Raw genomic sequence first — 21559 nt, 5'->3', positions numbered from 1 at the left:
TAGACAATTTGTCGTTCCAATATGGAAAATCGTCCCGATATCGTTTTAGTGTGTACCAACTGTAACACTAAAATTAGTTACATGCACCTAAAAACAATCAAAAAAACAATCCCACTTCCTTACTTATGGGATGTTTTGTTAAATATTCACTTTGAAAAAATAACTAAACAGTACCTAAATATGATATGCTTTATATGAAACATATGTTAGTACAGATTATATATTGTGTGTCAGTACAGTTCATGTGCTACTGTGTCAGATTAAAGGAGGCTTCAAAACCACCAACATGACACAAGTATCCACATATAATCTACCCACATCCAGTCATCTCCTTTTATACCCCTATCTAATACCCCTTTTCCACTGCCGCTAAAACCTGGGTCATTGATGTGATAACCCAAGAAACGGCTCCCGGGTGAGCCGCAGCGTAAACAGGTAATCCGGGTCATCTGACCCGGGTCTCATTTACAGCAAGGGAGAGAAAAATTTCCTGACGCGTGGAGATGACAGAGGAGGTGCCAGGAGAAGATAGACTGCACCCATGTGCAGTGTAAATGACACCGACCCGGGAATAACTTAGGTCGGAGCCGCAGTGGGAACGGGGTCGGTACTGGATTGGAACAGTGTTCAAAGGCTGTCATTGAAGTGCTAGAGAAGTGAGCTGTGAGAACAGGAGGAAGGAGGACCATGATCCAAAGGGCTTACAATTTAGGGGAGAGGGAAGACTGACAGATGACAAGAGGGGTGAGCATGTGGATGAAGACCTGGGGGCAGGAAGTAGATATGACTGAGGTAGGAGGGTGGAGTGAGTGACCTGGCAACAAGGTGAGGTGGTGGAAGGGTATGCTTTGATGAACAGGTGCATTTTTAGTGCGCGTTTGAAGCTATGCAGGGTCGGGAGAGCCTGATGGAGCAAGGAAGCTGTTCCAGTGAAGGGGGGTGGTGGCAGCACAGGCAAAATCTTGGGTCCGCTCATGGGATGCAGTGACCACATTAGAGGAGAGACGACGGTCATTTGCCGACCAGAGAGGGTGGAAGGGAATATGCAGGGAGATGAGGCGGAGATTTAGGGAGCAGTGGAGTTAGAGGGGGTATGTGAGGGTGAGGTGTTTGAAGAGGATTCTGTAGGGGAATGGGAGCCAGCACAGGTTTTGACGGAGGGGAGTGGTGGATGTAGAATGGCGGATGAGGAAGATGAGTCGTTGAGAACAGTTCGCCCAGGCTGAATGTCCTGCAGTTGCTAATGGCATAATACAGTTCTTCATTATATTACAGCGAATGTAGTTTTGGACAAGATGCATAGGGGACATTTTCCATTACCTGCTGCATGTGGCCCAGAACATTTTTCCTGCAGTCAAAGATTCCTTTTCCTTCCTCTGAATATAAATTAAATATAAAATCTGTGGAGTAGTTTTCACTGCACTTTTCATTCCTAAAATAATAGAAATAAAAATGGAAATGTCTCCATGCAACTACAGTATGTGTATAAGGGAGAGTTACACTCTTGTGTAGCAAATATAGGAGATGACAACTATCGCTTAAATGAAATATGTCACACTGAAGCTTATGCTTCAGGAGCTCCCATCTTAAAGGAACCATAAATGTCTAGCTCAGAGGCTGAGAGGTCCCACATAAGCTACAATTACAGAGGTCACCAATACAGAGGGGATCTACAGTCAAAAATGTCACAGTAAAAGAAAACAATGAAAAATGCAAATCTTACTGAAGTTTTTAACCTAAAAAAGACTTTTCAGTGAACAAAGTATTGCAGACATATGAAACAGTGCAGTTAGTGAGCAGGTATGTAAGAAAATGCAAAAAAACCCTAATATACAATGTATATATATATATATATATATGTCTGTCTATCTATCTATACACACACACACACACACACACACACACACACACACTATGATTTTCTTTTTATATATATATATATATATATGATTATTGTATGTCTGTTGGACTTGGGGGCTCATTACATTTTGTCAGTGGTCACCATTACCATTCAGACAGCTTATGGTTTTAAGGAGTGTTAGTGGGGAGCTGTACTGTACAACCTTGGAGAGATATTAAGTACCACCAATCAGCTTCTGTCATTTTACTGTGTGTTTTATCTCTCCAAGGATTGATATATCTCCCCCTGTGTCCCAAGAAAAGGTCTTGAAGGCTGATGTTTGAAATGACTCATGATATTTCTAGTACTTTGGAACCATCACTCACTTGGTTGCTAGCTATCGTGCCTGGTGTTGCAAGTTTTTTTTTCTTTTCTTTTGTTTTCCCCTATCTTCCCATCTCTGTCCCCACTCCACTCTCTCTGTCTCTCCTGACCCACTCCATCTGTATGTCTGTCTCATCTTTGCCTCCATCTGTCTCACTCCACCATCTGGCTCTCTCATATCTCTGTTGTGTAGGGAAGGGAGCGGGCACAGGGTGTCTGTTCCAGGCGCTGACTGGCCAGGCCTCACTCCATCTCATTCCAAGTAACCACTGAGAGTTTTGAGAGTATCATCTGTCTATATCTTGTGCAGTTGAACTAAGGGCCCCCCATAGCTCTAGTGCGCAAGATCTAGACAAATGATAGATACCTCTTACTTACCAGGTAACGTAGAAGGTATGTAGTGCTCTACATGTGTAAAATCTGCCAGTTCAGTGAGCTCAGGTGAGCCAGTTGCAGTCTGTGACTGCACTGGCTTCACTGTGACTGGCAGTGACTTTCTATTGGAAGTGCTACCTGCCAGTCACCCGCAGGAGAGGCAGTCCCACTGGGAGGTGGTTTCTCCCTCTGGGACTGCAAGTCCAGGCTGCGATTAACAGTGAGCATGTTTCCAGTAGGAAGCCAGTCCCTGCCTGATCATAAGCCTTACCCAGCTTCTATGGACTGCAGACGATGCAGTCCATAGAAGCCAGGGTTTTGCACATGTGCAGTCAAGCTGCCGCTTGTGCACATGCAATAGTCTCGTTGCCTGCCAGATCCATTGCGCAGGTGCTGGCTGTCTCCTCTCCTCCTCCTCTCCGGGCATGGGTAGCGGCAGCCCCCCTACCCAAAACAGGTAGGAGCCACTGCTGGCTGTAACATTTGTACAACTCATTGAATTATTTAGTATTTATTTATATATTAAATATTTGTTGTAAAACATAACATACCTTAAAATTAAACCTCTTTTCACAGTTGTCTTCATTTTTTCCGTAAGATGGTCAACGTTTATCTGACAAAAAGAAACAACAATAATAAAATGTAACATTAAGCATATGTCACATTAACATGCAACTAAAAGGACTTTAGCCAGGTAATGTTCTCCTGTTGTATAGTTCATTTAAACAAGAAACAAAAGATTATTTATTCCAACTGTTAATAGGACATTTTGCTAAAGGCAACTGCCAACTACATTATTTCATTTGACACATAAAGGATAACTCCACCAAAAACAAATATAAAAGTTTTGAATGGAGCAAAAAATGTTGAGATAAAAAAACAAAGTAGAGCTTATATGAGATGCTCGATTTCTTAACTAGTTCATGGCCACTGAGAAGTGGGATTATTACAGCAATCAGAGAACCTGATAGATTGGGCACATGGTATTGAAACACATCCAATTAAGCGTGTTCATTTATTTTTTCCTACGACAAGCCAAATTTGTTCTGCTATATAATTAGCTGCAAGAAATGTAACTGTAGTGATATCTATAGGAATGACTGCATATTTTTTCTTTCGGCCCAAGAGCAGGTGCAAAGTCAGGGAAAATCCATATTTTAAGGATAAACATTTGAGGACTTGGTTCCACCCCTTAAGATTAATCATGCAATTGGAAGTTTTCAATTAGCTTAATTGGGACATTATGTGTCATTATTGGGGTAAACTTCTGCAAAGTGCAGAATAAGGAGTTAAAAAATGTGGGACAGCTATAGGCCCTACTTGAGACAGATGGAACAAGCTGAGGAAGTACCCTTGGGTCTCTTCCTCTTTCTCACCCCTGACCCCATTATTTGGCAATCCCGACTTACCTCCAGGTACCTCTTGCACTATATTTAGAAACTGGTGATTCTAGGGTCGGCCAGCTGGTGGTTTCTGGAAGGGTGTTGCCTTTTAGTTCCCTACAGACTAAATGGGCTTTGCCGGGCACAGAGATTTGATGGTATCTACAGCTAAAACATTGGGGGTAATTCAGATCTGATCATAGATGTGATAAATTTAACACATCTATGATCATTTACTCAGACATGCGGGAAGACGCCCAGCACAGGGCTAGTCCGCCCCGCATGTCAGGTCCTACCCTCCGCAAGGGTGCAAAAAGCTTTTGCACCCGGCGAGTAGCTCCCTGCTGCACAGCTACTGCGTGCTGGTAGGGGGCTCCACACCGCGTCCCGGGTCGCAGCGGCTGCGCATGCGCACTCCACAAAGGAATTCAGAACGATGCAGCGATCCAGTATGAATTACCCCCATTGTAGTAAAAACATTCGATTGGCCTGTAGTCGACCAATAACAATTTTTGAAGGCATGTGTCTGGCACCTAATCGCCCCTAACATTTTCTATCTTCATGCTATAGATTGCTAATTGAAAACGCCTACTGGACACCCTCCCAAATATTTAAACGTTTGAGTACACGATTTACAGATTTTTTTCACTCCTCAGGACGACTTCAGATTTTTGATAACTTTTTCACCAGCTCAGTTAGGTACTCAGTGATAGAGACCCATTATAAAGTAATCTCCTGCTGGTATTGATGCCAGCAAATCCTAGCTAAAATGTATCCTACAGTGTCCAATAGTTGTTGGCGCTGCAACCCGGCAGTAGGTTGACCCCTGCATATTTTGTAAGATTGTTCAGCCCTACACCCCTTTTGGGAGAAAGTAATCTCTTTCTCTGCATCTGTTTTAGGATGTACAATCCCCTCGGTTCCCTTCTTTTGGATATCACATTTGTTCCCTGGCCCCTTAGCGCATTACAAAATATCCTTGCTCAGATTTTTTAACAGCGCAGCTAAAGCAGTTATACCGGTGCATTGGAAGTCTAAGACACCACCCTCCCTAAAGGAATGGTAAGCTAGAATAGATTTATATATGGATATGGAGAATCTACAACTCGGAGTACAGAAAATCGTAAATTTTTCTCCACTTGGTGCTCTTGGTTTGACCTTAAATCTTCTGCGGATTACAAAGAAGCTGTGATTTGAGATCATGGCACTTTAAGTAGGCTAGCTCCTATGTCTTCCTTCCCTTTCCCCTGTCTCCCTTCCCCTCCCCTCCCTGTGTCTTTGTATGTGTTTTTTTAATTCCCACTTTTATTATTTTTGTTTTCCTCTATTTGTGTGAATGCAGATTTTTCTGTTTATTGGTTAAGACACCATTGACTGTTTAATCATACTCCACGTTACTGATCTTTGTATGTGCCATTGTGTTATTACCCTTGTGAACTTTGTACCACTGGCAGAATAATGCTTGTTGTTTGTTTTATGTTTGCTTTATAAAACAAAAACATATATTACAAAAAAATGTAGGACAGGTATATGGGGTTGTTGTATGGATGGGAGAGGTGTTTTAATCATCACAGATGGGAGCTGCAGGTGTTTTTTTTTTTTTTTTTAACAATGTGCTAAAATTATTCCAAAATCAACTTTTTTCTGTTAAATTCACTTTTATTTAAATTAAAAAAGATGGCTATTTATCTTTTTTTTTTTTTAAATGCACAAATCACACAATCTGAACATTTTTAAAACTCAAAATATTTTTTCTTTAAGGTACAGACTCATTTCTATATATATGTGTGGTGACTGTTCTGGTGCAGGGTTCTCTTCTTCACATTATAAAAGGTAAGATTGTTTTGTTTTTTGTTGTATATCCTGACGAAATTTATGCTGAATAAATGAAACGTTGACCTGTCTGGTGGATGTCCCTCTAAGATGACTGGGACACTTTGAACTTGCATCAAGTCCTGTGAGTGCCGCAAACAGCCTGATTTGTGTATCCATTTCTATTGAGGGCACCCGGGCATTTACTTATGTGCTTTACATGGAGTGCCGGTCATTATATTACCTACGAGGGCACCAAACCGAGCTAAGTTACATCTGTGGAGTGCCCGGTACTTCGTGGTTTATATATATATATATATATATATATATAGAAATTTTTTATTTTACAGTTCTGCAGATTTTTGCTGGAAAAATTATTGCGCCCGATTACTTTTGTAATTGAATAGTGCGTGAATCTGGAGTGCATACACCCGTGGTGTTACTTTAAAAAGAATTATAAATTGGATATGCCCTATAGTACAGGATGTATGATATTTTTTTTTAATCTCAACTTCTTTAGTTCCACCCAAAATTGAACTTTTTTTTTTTAATTTCAGGTGGGAGTTATTCTTTAATCTCCTAATGAACTACTATATTTTTGAGTCTGTAGAAGAACTGAATGAGCTGCTGCATACACGATGAGTATTTGGGATTTGGCTCTAAGTGCAAACCCTAATCCAAACGTTATTTTGAATACAAACCCAGTGTAAACGATTGCCATGTGGTATTTTAGGTTTACCTGCAAATCATGTATAGAAAACGGCTCTTCATAAATGTAAGCAGCATCTGCGCCTGCAGCAAAGCCTGCCATAGTAGCTAAGTATCCACAGTAACCTCCCATAGTCTCAATGATGAACACTCTTCTCTTCGTCCCTGCAGCAGACTGCTTGATTCGGTCACATGTCTACAGAGGCAGAAAATAAATTGGTTTATACGCTGCACAGTGGAAAGCTACTATATACAAATGTATGCTTCACATTTGAGGCAGAAAGAGCAATGGTATATAGTAAAGACAGGTCTCTATAAATGTAAAATATATAAGACTGTAATCTGTCCTTGTCTCCAGTTCTCCCAGTCACAGTCAGCGACACTGATCCTTTCTGTCCGTCCTTCCCTTGGCACTTGGTCATTGATTGCTACTGTTAATAACTTTCATTCTCTTAGTTGTTCATATCTCATGGTTTATATTTTTTCCTCTTGAACTCTCTATTTTAACTATGTTATATTCCGCTGACTGTGTGTAATTTTAAATTTTCCATGTGCTACAGACATTTGTTAATGGAATTTAGGAGTGATTAACACCCCAGCTCCTGGCGCAAATATATTAATTATGTAATTTATTCAGTACACCAGCTGCACACATTAGAGGATTGGCAATATCCTCAGATAGACACAAAGGAATAAAAAGAAGAAAACTAATGTATTGCGCTAGGTGCTCTGATTTTGCTTAATAAAAAATCGATATCACTCTATAGTTGTGTGTCTCTATTATTTCAAATTAACACACATGGAACTTGCTTACAAAAATAACAAAAAAAGTAGACGGCTACAATGTATCATATAAATGCTACACAAGCATGTCTCATCAATTTGTTGCAGCTGCTGGAGCCTGCTAATTTGTGTATAGTGTCTCGAATCCTCTTGCCACTGGCGTCCCAGTGCAGAGGAATAATATGCAGTATATTTACCCGGACAGCGGGATTCTCCGCGTGTAGCGTATATTACCCAGAGGATATCCTTAAGGCATGCAGCTACTGTATCCGCCGCTTGCACTGTTCTTGGTGCAGTGAGGATCTCTGTCCTGGCAGGCGGATAAGGAACCTTCAGGTGTCAACGGTTAGCAGGTTGATTCAGGTAAATACTTTGATTTTGCAGGGAGAAACCTGAAACGTAAAGCCACAGCGTCTAGCCGCTAGCACTATCCGCGGGACAGGAGAGGTCTCTGTCCTGGCAAGGCGGGTAGGCGCTTTTGTGGCCGCTGTTCCGATCAGTACATTTCTGTAATATTGGTTACCTCCGCAGGAATGTCCGTTTGTGCCGACCACAGGTTATAGGCTCCAGTGATTGCACTCCGATCAGTGTAGCCGTCAGTGTGAACAACGGGAAGATGACGTCTACTTGTTACAACCTATGGACACTATTATTTAATCTGTGTTCTAGACAGTTTAAACGCATTCCCTCAGTGTGTTTTAGCTCATTGATTTTAAATTATTCTAATTGATTCATACCATTTATGTATATGAAATGTTATTAAAATATTTTTTTGTTATTTTTGTAAGCAAGTTCCATGTGTGTTAATTTGAAATAATACAGACACACAACTATAGAGTGATATTGATTTTTTATTAAGCAAAATCAGAGCACCTAGCGCAATACATTAGTTTTCTTCTTTTTATTCCTTTGAGACATTTGTTAATAACATATAAATATAACATAATAATAATAATAATAATAATAATAATAATAGTTATAGTAATGGAAATAATTCATAATGATTCATATATTCTCTAATGTGGGAATTAAATTAGATGCAGTAATTTACCGCAGGCTAATTGAACTGTCAGGGCTATTCTATTAGGGCCCGAAGGCTGCAGTTAACGAGTATTTCTTTTTAAGCTTGAGAAGGCTATAGAAAACCCCCCCCAACACATTAAATGGCCTGATTACGGGTGCTACGAACATGTTTACCTATAAGTACGGGAACTTTACCGGGCAAAAAAAGGGGCTGTAATTGAACAGCCCTCTGTGTTAAGGCCTGAGGCTAACACCCGGGCTTTAACAGGATTTATATAAAGGTTTATATAAAGGGGTTCAAACAAATTCTGTACAGGTTGAGTATCCCTTATCCAACATGCTTGGGAGCACAAGTATTTTGGATATCGAATTTTTCCGTATTTTGGAATAATTGCATGCCATAATGAGATATCATGGTGATGGGACCGAAGTCTAAGCCCAGAATACATTTATGTTTCATATACACCTTATACACACAGCCTGAAGGTCATTGTAGTCAATATTTTTAATAACTTTGGTCCTCATTCCGAGTCGTTCGCTCGTTCTTTTTTTCGCATCGCAGTGAAAATCTGCTTAGAGCGCATGCGCAATGTTCGCACTGCGACTGCGCTAAGTAATTCTGCTATGAAGAAAGGATTTTTACTCACGGCTTTTTGTTCGCACCGGCGAACGTAGTGTGATTGACAGGAAATGGGTGTTACTGGGCGGAAACACGGCGTTTTATGGGCGTGTGGCTGAAAACGCTACCGTTTCCGGAAAAAACGCAGGAGTGGCCGGAGAAACGGGGGAGTGTCTGGGCGAACGCTGGGAGTGTTTGTGACGTCAAACCAGGAACGACAAGCACTGAACTGATCGCACAGGCAGAGTAAGTCTGGAGCTACTCTAAAACTGCTAAGTTTTGTTTGTTCGCAATATTGCGTAAACTTCGTTCGCACTTTTAAGATGCTAAGATACACTCCCAGTAGGCGTAGACTAAGCGTGTGTAACTCTGCTAAATTCGCCTTGCGACCGATCAACTCGGAATGAGGGCCTTTGTGCATTAAACAAAGTGTGTCTACATTCACACAATTCATTTATGTTTCATATACACCTTATACACACAGCCTGAAGGTCATTTAATACAATATTTTTAATAACTTTGTGTATTAAACAAAGTTTGTGTACATTGAGCCATCAGAAAACAAAGGTTTCACTATCTCAGTCTCACTCCAAAAATTCCGTATTTCGGAATACTTGGATATGGGATACTCAACCTGTATTCGCTAAACGTAGAATATGCTCAAATCCTTAAACTAACTGGGAGAGAATTTAGCAGGTTTTATGATATTCTAGGTGGCCCACTGTGCATGAATAAACCATTTAGAAAAAAAGTTGAGACACTTGTATAGACTGTGTTAATCAGGATGGGTATAGCTAGGCATAACTGTGCAGCACTGGTAGTAATATCCTGGAACTGACCAGATAAGGAAATTAGAGAGTTTATAGGAAGGTACATATTAAATCATGCTATATGTATGATGTATCCCTATTATAGGGGACACCATGTTATTATAAGTCACAGACACTGACTGCATGTAGATCCAAAGGTTTACTTGCTCATTGAAAAAAAGAAACCAACAGAAATCCAGGCATACATTCACTCAGAGTCAAACCAGAAACTGAGCTAACCTCGGCCACGTGCACAAACAACCTAAGTTCCTGCCCACGGTCAGTCATCAGAGCAGAGTCAAACTGAAACTGTGCCTCAAGCCAAAGAGAGCACTCTCCCTCTACCATGTCAGACAGCCTTGCATTCTAGCCATGGAAAATAGGATTTTAATTACCTACCGGTAAATCCTTTTCTTGTAGTCCGTAGAGGATACTGGGAATCCATTTAGTACCATGGGGTATAGACGGGTCCACTAGGAGCCTTGGGTACTTTAAGAATTTGATAGTGTGCGCTGGCTCCTCTCTCTATGCCCCTCCTACCAGACTCAGTGTAGGAAACTGTGCCCGAGGAGACGGACATACTTTGAGAGAAGGATGGATAAGGAAAGTGGTGAGATTACAAACCAGCACACACAGAACAATAGGAAAGCCAAGCTAACCAAACTTGAAACATGAACAGCAACAGTTGAACAAACCAGAATACTTAACCAAGTAACAGTGCAGGAAGAACGAAGCACCAGTCAAGCGCCCAGAATCCTCTAAGGTCTACGAGAAAAGGATTTACCGGTAGGTAATTAAAATCCTATTTTCTCTTACATCCTAGAGGATACTGGGAATCCATTTAGTACCATGGGGAAGTACCAAAGCTCCCAAACTGGGTGGGAGAGTGCAGAGGTTCCTGCAGAACTGATTGACAAAACTGAAGGTCCTCAGAGGCCAAAGTATCGAACTTGTAAAACTTAGCAAACGTGTTCAACCCTGACCAAGTAGCTGCTTAGCAGAGCTGTAAAGCCAAGACACCTCGGGCAGCCGCCCAAGAAGAACCCACTGACCTAGTAGAGTGGGCCTGTACAGATTTTGGAACCGGCAATCCAGCCGTGGAATAAGCATGCTGAACAGAGTGCCTGATCCAGCGTGCAATAGACTGCTTTGAAGCAGGATACCCAATTTTATTGGGATCATAGAGAACGAACAGGGAGTCGGATTTTCAGTGACGAGCTGTTCTCTTTACATACACCTTCAAAGCCCTCACAACATCCAAAGACTTTGAAGTAGCAGAGGTGTCTGTCACAGCCGGAACCACAATAGGTTGGTTGATGTGAAAAGCGGACACCACCTTAGGAAGAAATTGCTGACGAGTTCTGAGTTCAGCTCTGTCCTCATGGAAAATTAAGTAGGGCCTCTTGAAAGACAACGTCCCTAGCTCCGACACTCGTCTTGCTGAGGCCAAGACCAACAGTGTGACGGTTTTCCACGTAAGGTACTTTACGTCAACCTCCTGTAACGGTTCAAATCAGTCCAATTTGGAGAGACTGCAGCACCAAATTGAGAACCCAAGGTGCCGTGGGGGCACAAAGGGAGGCTGGATGTGTAGAACACCTTTCAAGAATGTCTGGACCTCAGGGAGAGAAGCCAATTGTTTCTGAAAGAAAATAGACAAAGCCGAAATCTGGACTTTAATGGAACCTAGGGGTAGGCCCACATCCACTCCTGACAGCAGAAAACACAGGAGACTTCCCAGATGAAATTCCACCGCGGAATATTGTCTGCTTTCACACCAAGAGACATACTTCTTCCATATACGGTGGTAATGTTTAGACGTTACCCCTTTCCTGGCTTGGATCATTGCTCCCCAACCTCTGAGGCTTGCATCTGTGGTTCGCAGAATCCAATTCTGAATCCTTAACCTCCGACCCTCAACGAGATGAGAAGTCTGTAGCCACCACAGAAGGGAGATTCTGGCTTTTTGCGACAGACAGATCCTCTGGTGCATGTGAAGATGCGATCTGGACCATTTGTGCAGGACTGCCACTACCAGTTCCAGGCCCTGCCATTTGGTCTCTCCACGGAGACCAAATGGCAGGGCCTGGAACTGGTAGTGGCAGTCCTGCAGTGCAGACCGTAGATAAGCTTGATGAGGCGGCCAAATCGGAATGTGAAAGTACGCATCCTTGATATCCAGAGACACTAGGAATTCCCTCTCCTCCAGACCTGAGATCACCGCTCTCAGAGACTCCATCTTGAATTTGAATACTCGTAAGTACGGATTCAACGATTTTAGATTCAAAATCTGCCTTACCGAACCGTCCGGTTTCGGTACCACAAACAAGTTGGAGTAATATCCCTTGTTTTGGAGATGAAGTGGAACTGGGACAATGACCTGAGTCTGTACCAGTTTTTGAATGGCATCCTGTAAAGTTATACTTGCCTCTTGTGAAGCTGGTATGCCTGATTTGAAGAACAGGTGAGGTGGGAGCTCCTGAAACTCCAGTCTGTAGCCCTGGGAAACAAGATCTATGACCCAGGGATCCTGGCATGATGTTGTCCAGATGTGACTGAAAATTTTTAGTCGGGCTCCCATCTGCCAGTCTTCCAGGCATCGCGGTCCACCGTCATGCTGAAGGCTGTGAGGAAGCAGAGCTTGAGCTCTATTACTGTGAACTGGCAGGTGCTGGTTCGCGTGGTTTGCCTCTAGTGCCTCTGGTGGCTGTAGAAGAACCTCTGGTTTTGCCCTTAAACTTGTCAGTCCGAAAGGACTGTAGATTAGGTGCGGAGTAGGCCTTCCTGGCTTGGGGAGCTGCAGAAGGAAGATACGTGGATTTACCCGCAGTAGCTTTGGAGATCCATTTATCTAGTTCATCTCCAAATAAGGCATCTCCTGTGAAGGGTAGGCCTTCAATGCCTTTCCTGGAGTCCGCGTCAGCAGTCCACTGGTATAGCCATAAGCCTCTGCGTGCTGACAATGCCTATTTCTTTTATGGCTTCCACCATAAAATTCGCAGAGTCCTGTATATGTTGCAGTAGTAAAATAATCTCCCCCTGAGGCAAGGTATCTAACCCCTCAAGTAGGTTACCCGACCATTTGGCGATGGCCTTAGTAATCCACCCACATGCTATAGTGGGTCTCTGGGCCACCCCAGCAGCTGTATACAAAGATAATATCAACCTTTTAGGGATTTGAAATTTCCTATCAGGATTAACCCACAGTTCGTCAAACAGGGTATTTAGTTCCTTTGACACAGGAAAAGTGGCTGAGGATCTCTTATTTATATTAAAGTAAGATTCCTTAGTCTTCTCTGTTACCTTATCAGGGATATGTAGAACTTCTCTGATAGCTTCTATGAGAGCCTCTATTCCCTGTGACAGCGTAGCCTCCCCCTCCTCCATGTCTGACCCCTCATCATCAGAGTCAGACTGTAGGATATGGGCCAAAGGACGTTTTTGCTGACAAATGGTAAGGGATTGAGACGCTGGTTTGGGTACTGAGTCTCTGTCCATAAACTCAGTCAATAATTGTCTTAAGTATTGCGTCTCTTTCTCATTGTGGGACAATTTAGTAGAAAAATTGGAAATGATTCTCCTAATGGAATCCAGCCAAGCTGTCTCCGCCCTGCTTGCCTGGGGAGGGGGAGGGGGGTGCACTGCACTGAGTACACTGCAGTGAACCCCCTGAAGAAGAGGTACACTGTGCCTTACATGAAACACACTCTTTGTCTGACATACTGTGACAGTGACAGCACAGGAAAAGGTTAAATGCACAATTAACCCACAAAGAGTCCTTCAACAGAGACACAGAGATAGCCTGGAGCCAGCACACAGCGCCCTTACTGGTAATGCCAAGTTTAGACGGGTCGCAGACTAAGTACCCAGATTGGGGAATTAGTACACAAGTAAACGCTACCCCCCTGCCATGAACCCCTGGTACCGCTGAGGTAATCTGGAGTCTCTCCGGAGGAGCTGCGCGTCCCTATCAGTCAGCGTCTGTGTCCACTGCAGAGGAAAAATGGCAGTCTTCCCGCTTTTTTATACTGGCTGAGGTAATTTTAGTGCTTAAAATTGAGTCAGCCGCCTTTTAAGTCTGTAATGCCAGTCCGGGTACTGTGTATAAAAAATTTAAATTTACCAGCGCTTGCTGTTATGAACTATATGAAAAAATAAATCTCTGAACGGTTTATATATAAAGAATGTACATTTATTAAATGCACATAATAAAAGCAATTATAAAAATAGAAACTAATGGCCACATATACCTGCATATAAATATTAATAAAAAATGGGATTGTCTGTATGTGCTGGCTAGGATTCACGCTGATGAAAAAAATAAGAATTTACTCACCAGTAATTCTATTTCTCGTAGTCCGTAGTGGATGCTGGGGACTCCGTAAGGACCATGGGGAATAGACGGCTCCGCAGGAGACTGGGCACATCTAAAGAAAGATTTAGGTCTATCTGGTGTGCACTGGCTCCTCCCCCTATGACCCTCCTCCAAGCCTCAGTTAGGACACTGTGCCCGGAAGAGCTGACACAATAAGGAAGGATTTTGAATCCCGGGTAAGACTCATACCAGCCACACCAATCACACCGTATAACTCGTGATAGGAACCCCGGTTAACAGTATGATAACAACGGAGCCTCTGAACAGATGGCTCGCAATAACAACCCGATTTGTGTAACAATAACTATTTACAAGTATTGCAGACAATCCGCACTTGGGATGGGCGCCCAGCATCCACTACGGACTACGAGAAATAGAATTACCGGTGAGTAAATTCTTATTTTCTCTGACGTCCTAGTGGATGCTGGGGACTCCGTAAGGACCATGGGGATTATACCAAAGCTCCCAAACGGGCGGGAGAGTGCGGACGACTCTGCAACACCGAATGAGAGAACTCAAGGTCCTCCTCAGCCAGGGTATCAAATTTGTAGAATTTTGCAAACGTGTTTGCCCCTGACCAAGTAGCAGCTCGGCAAAGTTGTAAAGCCGAGACCCCTCGGGCAGCCGCCCAAGATAAGCCCACCTTCCTTGTGGAATGGGCTTTTACAGATTTAGGCTGCGGTAGTCCCACCGCAGAATGCGCCAGCTGAATAGTGCTACAAATCCAGCGCGCGATAGTCTGCTTAGAAGCAGGAGCACCCAGTTTGTTGGGTGCATACAGGATAAACAGCGAGTCAGTTTTCCTGACTCCAGCCGTCCTGGAAACATAATTTTTCAGGGCCCTGACTACGTCCAGTAACTTGGAATCCTCCAAGTTCCTAGTAGCCGCAGGCACCACAATAGGCTGGTTCAAGTGAAAACGCTGATACCACCTTCGGGAGAAACTGAGGACGAGTCCTCAACTCTGCCCTATCCATATGGAAAATCAGATAAGGGCTTTTATAGGACAAAGCCGCCAATTCTGACACACGCCTGGCCGAAGCCAGAGCCAACAGCATGACCACTTTCCACGTGAGATATTTCAAATCCACAGTCTTAAGTGGTTCAAACCAATGTGATTTCAGGAACTCCAAAACCACATTGAGATCCCAAGGTGCCACTGGGGGCACAAAAGGAGGCTGAATACGCAGAACTCCTTTGACAAAAGTCTGAACTTCAGGCAGTGAAGCCAGTTCTTTCTGGAAGAAAATCGACAGGGCCGAAATCTGGACCTTAATGGACCCCAATTTGAGGCCCAACGTCACCCCTGCTTGCAGGAAATGCAGGAATCGACCCAGTTGAAATACCTCCGTTGGGGCCTTCCTGGCCTCACACCAAGCAACATATTTCAGCCAAATGCGGTGATAATGTTTTGCAGTGACATCCTTCCTGGCTTTGATCAGGGTAGGGATGACTTCCTCCGGAATGCCCTTTTCTCAGTACCTTGGGAATGAGAGGCAGAGGAGGAAACACATAAACCGACTGGTACACCCACGGTGTTACTAGAGCGTCCACAGCGATCGCCTGAGGGTCCCTTGACCTGGCGCAATATCTTTTTAGCTTTTTGTTGAGGCGGGACGCCATCATGTCCACCTGTGGTCTTTCCCACCGGTTTTCCAGCAGTTGGAAGACTTCTGGATGAAGTCCCCATTCTCCCGGGTGGAGGTCGTGCCTGCTGAGGAAGTCTGCTTCCCAGTTGTCCACTCCCGGAATGAACACTGCTGTCAGTGCTAACACATGATTTTCCGCCCATCGGAGAATCCTTGTGGCTTCTGCCATTGCCCTCCTGCTTCTTGTGCCGCCCTGTCTGTTTACATGGGCGACAGCCGTGATGTTGTCTGATTGGATCAGTACCGGCTGGTTCTGAAGCAGGGGCCTTGCTTGGCTTAGGGCATTGTAAATGGCCCTTAGCTCTAGAATATTTATGTGAAGCGAAATCACCTGATTTGACCACAGTCCTTGGAAATTTCTTCCCTGTGTGACTGCGCCCCAGCCCCGAAGGCTGGCATCCGTGGTCACCAGGACCCAGTCCTGTATTCCGAATCTGCGGCCCTCTAGTAGATGAGCCCTCTGCAGCCACCACAGCAGCGACACCCTGGTCCTTGCCGACAGGGTTATCCGCTGTTGCATCTGGAGATGGGACCCGGACCATTTGTCCAACAGGTCCCACTGGAAAGTCCTTGCGTGGAACCTTCCGAATGGAATCGCTTCGTACGAAGCTACCATTTTTCCCAGGACTCGTGTGCATTGATGTACCGACACCTGTCCCGGTTTTAGGAGGTCTCTGACTAGAGATGACAACTCCTCGGCTTTTTCCACTGGAAGAAACACTTTTTTCTGGTCTGTGTCCAGAATCATTCCCAGAACAGAAGACGTGTCGTCGGGACCAGCTGTGACTTTGGAATATTGAGAATCCAGCCGTGCTGTTGTAGCACTTCCCGAGAAAGTGCTACCCCCACTACCAACTGTTCCTTGGACCTCGCCTTTATCAGGAGATCGTCCAAGTACGGGATAATTAAAACTCCCTTCTTGCGAAGGAGTATCATCATTTCGGCCATTACCTTGGTAAAGACCCTCGGTGCCGTGGATAACCCAAACGGCAGCGTCTGGAACTGATAGTGACAGTCCTGTACCACAAATCTGAGGTACTCCTGGTGAGGAGGGTAAATGGGGACATGCAGGTACGCATCCTTGATGTCCAGGGAGACCATGTAATCCCCCTCGTCCAGGCTCGCAATAACCGCCCTGAGCGATTCCATCTTGAATTTGAACCTTTTGATATAAGTGTTCAAGGATTTTAAATTTAAGATGGGTCTCACCGAACCGTCCGGTTTCGGTACCACAAACATTGTGGAATAGTAACCCTTCCCTTGCTGAAGGAGGGGTACCTTGACAATCACTTGCTGTGAATACAGTTTTTGGATAGCCACCAACACTGCCTCCCTGGCAGAGGGAGTTGCTGGTAAGGCAGATTTTAGAAAACGGCGGGGGGGGACGTCTCGAATTCCAGCCTGTACCCCTGAGATACTACATGAAGGGCCCAGGGATCCACCTGTGAGAGAGCCCACTGTGTGCTGAAATTTCTGAGACGGGCCCCCACCGTACCCGGATCCGCCTGTGAAGCCCCAGCGTCATGCTGTGGACTTACCGGACGCGGGGGAGGACTTTTGCTCTTGGGAACTGGCTGTATGCTGCAGCTTTTTCCCTCTACCTTTGCCTCTCGGCAGAAAGGATGCGCCTCGCGCCCTCTTGTGTTTATGGGGCCGAAAGGACTGTACTTGATAATACAGTGCCTTCTTTTGCTGTGGGGTAGCCTGTGGCAAAAATGTCGATTTCCCAGCCGTAGCTGTGGAAACGAGGTCTGAAAGACCATCCCCAAACAGTTCCACCCCCTTATAAGGCAAAACTTCCATGTGCCTTTTTGAATCGGCATCACCTGACCACTGCCGAGTCCATAACCCCCTTCTGGCGGCAATGGACATTGCGCTTATTTTTGATGCCAGCCGGCAAATATCCCTCTGTGCATCACGCATGTATAAGACAGCGTCCTTTATATGCTCTACTGTCAGCAAAATAGTGTCCCTATCCAGGGTATCAATATTATCCGACAGGGAATCTGACCATGCAGCAGCAGCACTGCACATCCATGCTGATGCAATCGCTGGTCGCAATATAATGCCCGTGTGTGTATATATAGCTTTTAGGGTAGCCTCCTGCTTTCTATCAGCAGGATCCTTTAGGGCGGCCGTATCCGGAGACGGTAGTGCCACCTGTTTTGATAAACGTGTAAGCGCTTTATCTACCCTAGAAGACGTTTCCCAACGTGACCTATCCTCTGGCGGGAAAGGGTACGCTGCCAATAACCGTTTAGAAATTATCAATTTCTTATCGGGGGAAGTCCAGGCTTCCTCACACACCTCATTTAATTCCTCAGATGCAGGAAAAACTACTGGTAGTGTTTTCTCACCGAACATAATACCCTTTTTTGTGGTACCTGGGGTACTATCAGAAATGTGTAATACATTTTTCATTGCCTCAATCATGTAACGGGTGGACCTATTGGAGGGTACACTAGTCTCATCGTCGTCGACACTGGAGTCGGTATCCGTGTCGACATCTGTGTCTGCCATCTGAGGTAGCGGGCGTTTTAAAGCCCCTGATGACATTTGAGACGCTGGAACAGTCACAAGCTGAGTAGCCGGCTGTCCTATGTCGTCAAACCTTTTATGTAAGGAGCTGACACTGTCACGTAATTCCTTCCATAAGTCCATCCACACAGGTGTCGACCCCTCAGGGGGTGACAACACATTTACAGGCATTTGCTCTGCCTCCACATCATTTTCCTCATCATACATGTCGACACAGCGGTACCGACACACAGCACACACACAGGGAATGCTCTGACAGAGGACAGGACCCCACAAAGCCCTTTGGGGAGACAGAGGGAGAGTATGCCAGCACACACCAGAGCGCTATATACCACAGGGATATCACCTATAAAGAGTGTTTTCCCTTATAGCTGCATAGATATATTATACTGCGCCTAAATTTGTGCCCCCCCTCTCTTTTTTACCCTTTCTGTAGTGCAGGACTGCAGGGGAGAGCCAGGGAGCGATCCTTCCAGCGGAGCTGTGAGGGAAAATGGCGCCAGTGTGCTGAGGGAGATGGCTCCGCCCCTTTTTCGGCGGGCTTTCTCCCGCTTTTTGTGTTAATCTGGCAGGGGTAATTTACACCTATATAGCCTCTGGGGCTATATATGGTGTCAGTTTTGCCAGCCAAGGTGTTAATATTGCTGCTCAGGGCGCCCCCCCCCAGCGCCCTGCACCCATCAGTGACCAAAGTGTGTGGTGTGCATGAGGAGCAATGGCGCACAGCTGCAGTGCTGTGCGCTACCTTGGAGAAGACAGAAGTCTTCAGCCGCCGATTTTCCGGACCTTCTTGCTTCTGGCTCTGTAAGGGGGACGGCGGCGCGGCTCCGGGAACGGACGACGAGGTCGGGTCCTGTGTGCGATCCCTCTGGAGCTAATGGTGTCCAGTAGCCTAAGAAGCCCAAGCTACCACCACTTAGGTAGGTTCGCTTCTTCTCCCCTTAGTCCCTCGCTGCAGTGAGCCTGTTGCCAGCAGGTCTCACTGTAAAATAAAAAACCTAAACTATACTTTCTTTCTAGGAGCTCAGGAGAGCCCCTAGTGTGCATCCAGCTCGGCCGGGCACAGAAATCTAACTGAGGCTTGGAGGAGGGTCATAGGGGGAGGAGCCAGTGCACACCAGATAGACTTAAATCTTTCTTTAGATGTGCCCAGTCTCCTGCGGAGCCGTCTATTCCCCATGGTCCTTACGGAGTCCCCAGCATCCACTAGGACGTCAAAGAAAACTCCACTGGAAAGTACCTCATAAATTGGTTGATGGCATGTTCCGATATTTTAGCAGTAGGGTTTATCCTCAGTGGTCGGTGTGCAGTATATCCACTTGGTTAAGAAACACAGAGTTCATCTGGTTCTAATTGTATCCACAGTGAATTAAGCACCAAAGAATAGTTCAGGTAGAGAGTGACTAAATAATGTGTATCAAGCTCAACGCGTTTCGCTGGTATCTCAAGTCCAGCTTCCTCAGGAGCATATGTGTGATAGTTATCAGGTAAGCCTTTTTATACTCTGTTAAATGGTATCATTAATCGCACCTGACACACAGCTTCAGGAATAAAAATAAACCGTTCAGAATATTATAATATTAATAGCATAAAGAGAGTTCCCATTGGTCCCAATAATAGAAAGCTCATAGATATTCATACAAATATCATAAATAACATAATTCTTTTATATTTACATGGGTTTTCTATGTTGTACATCTCCGATCACGTGACCATTAGGGTCACGTGATTGGAGGTTGCCCAGTCGTTCGGGGAGGGTAATTGCATCATATCTGTAGCGGTCATGTGACACCTATGAAGTGACCGCACATCTCTTATAACAAGATGAATTCGTTTGGAGGAGATCGGGTCACATGATTGATAACATGTGACCGGATGTATCGGGCAGCATTCAGAAGCATCATCTGACGTATGGCATACAATTATCTTTCGGTCACGTGGTTACTATCATGTGACCGGGCGTTCACTCCTCATCTCGAAGATACTGACGGCCCTCCGGAGTGTGACGCACCAGAGCGTCTCCGTTACCATGACAGCATATGGACCAATCACATTATGTAGTTTCATTATGACATGCTGGAATCTCTTATAATAAGATTTTACTTACCGATAAATCTATTTCTCGTAGTCCGTAGTGGATGCTGGGGACTCCGTCAGGACCATGGGGAATAGCGGCTCCGCAGGAGACAGGGCACAAAAGTAAAAGCTTTAGGATCAGGTGGTGTGCACTGGCTCCTCCCCCTATGACTCTCCTCCAAGCCTCAGTTAGGATACTGTGCCCGGACGAGCGTACACAATAAGGAAGGATTTTGAATCCCGGGTAAGACTCCTACCAGCCACACCAATCACACTGTACAACCTGTGATCTGAACCCAGTTAACAGCATGATAACAGCGGAGCCTCTGAAAAGATGGCTCACAACAATAATAACCCGATTTTTGTAACAATAACTATGTACAAGTATTGCAGACAATCCGCACTTGGGATGGGCGCCCAGCATCCACTACGGACTACGAGAAATAGATTTATCGGTAAGTAAAATCTTATTTTCTCTGACGTCCTAGTGGATGCTGGGGACTCCGTCAGGACCATGGGGATTATACCAAAGCTCCCAAACGGGCGGGAGAGTGCGGATGACTCTGCAGCACCGAATGAGAGAACTCCAGGTCCTCTTTAGCCAGGGTATCAAATTTGTAGAATTTTACAAACGTGTTCTCCCCCGACCACGTAGCTGCTCGGCAGAGTTGTAATGCCGAGACCCCTCGGGCAGCCGCCCAGGATGAGCCCACCTTCCTTGTGGAATGGGCCTTGACAGATTTAGGCTGTGGCAGGCCTGCCACAGAATGTGCAAGTTGAAATGTGCTACAAATCCAACGAGCAATCGTCTGCTTAGAAGCAAGAGCACCCAGTTTGTTGGGTGCATACAGGATAACAGCGAGTCAGTTTTCCTGACTCCAGCCGTCCTGGAAACCTATATTTTCAGGGCCCTGACAACATCTAACAACTAGCCGCAGGTACCACAATAAGCTGGTTCAGGTGAAACGCTGACACCACCTTAGGAAGAAACTGGGGACGAGTCCGCAGTTCTGCCCTGTCCGAATGGACAATCAGATATGGCTTTTGTGAGACAAAGCCGCCAATTCTGACACTCGCCTGGCCGAGGCCAGGGCCAACAGCATGGTCACTTTCCATGTGAGATATTTCAAATCCACAGATTTGAGCGGTTTAAAATGTGATTTGAGGAATCCCAGAACTACGTTGA

At 44.9% G+C, this 21559-nt stretch overlaps 1 protein-coding gene across 3 annotated transcripts in view; it reads right to left on the bottom strand.

Annotated features, from left to right (window-relative positions):
* Positions 1-21559, bottom strand: part of LOC135009056 (ATP-dependent 6-phosphofructokinase, muscle type) — a 237126-nt gene that overhangs the window by 6225 nt on the left and 209342 nt on the right. For all 3 annotated transcript variants that reach the window (XM_063952247.1, XM_063952246.1, XM_063952248.1), the window contains exons 19-21: positions 6533-6697; positions 3151-3212; positions 1321-1432 (exon numbers count right to left, since the gene is read on the bottom strand). In XM_063952247.1, coding sequence (XP_063808317.1) covers positions 1321-1432; positions 3151-3212; positions 6533-6697 — 339 coding nt within the window. The remainder of the gene's footprint in view (positions 1-1320; positions 1433-3150; positions 3213-6532; positions 6698-21559) is intronic.

This window comes from Pseudophryne corroboree, chromosome 2, assembly GCF_028390025.1.
Source record: "Pseudophryne corroboree isolate aPseCor3 chromosome 2, aPseCor3.hap2, whole genome shotgun sequence".
Taxonomy (NCBI): domain Eukaryota; kingdom Metazoa; phylum Chordata; class Amphibia; order Anura; family Myobatrachidae; genus Pseudophryne; species Pseudophryne corroboree.
Note: the sequence above shows the minus strand (reverse complement) of the source record. Positions and strands in the feature narration are given on the sequence as shown.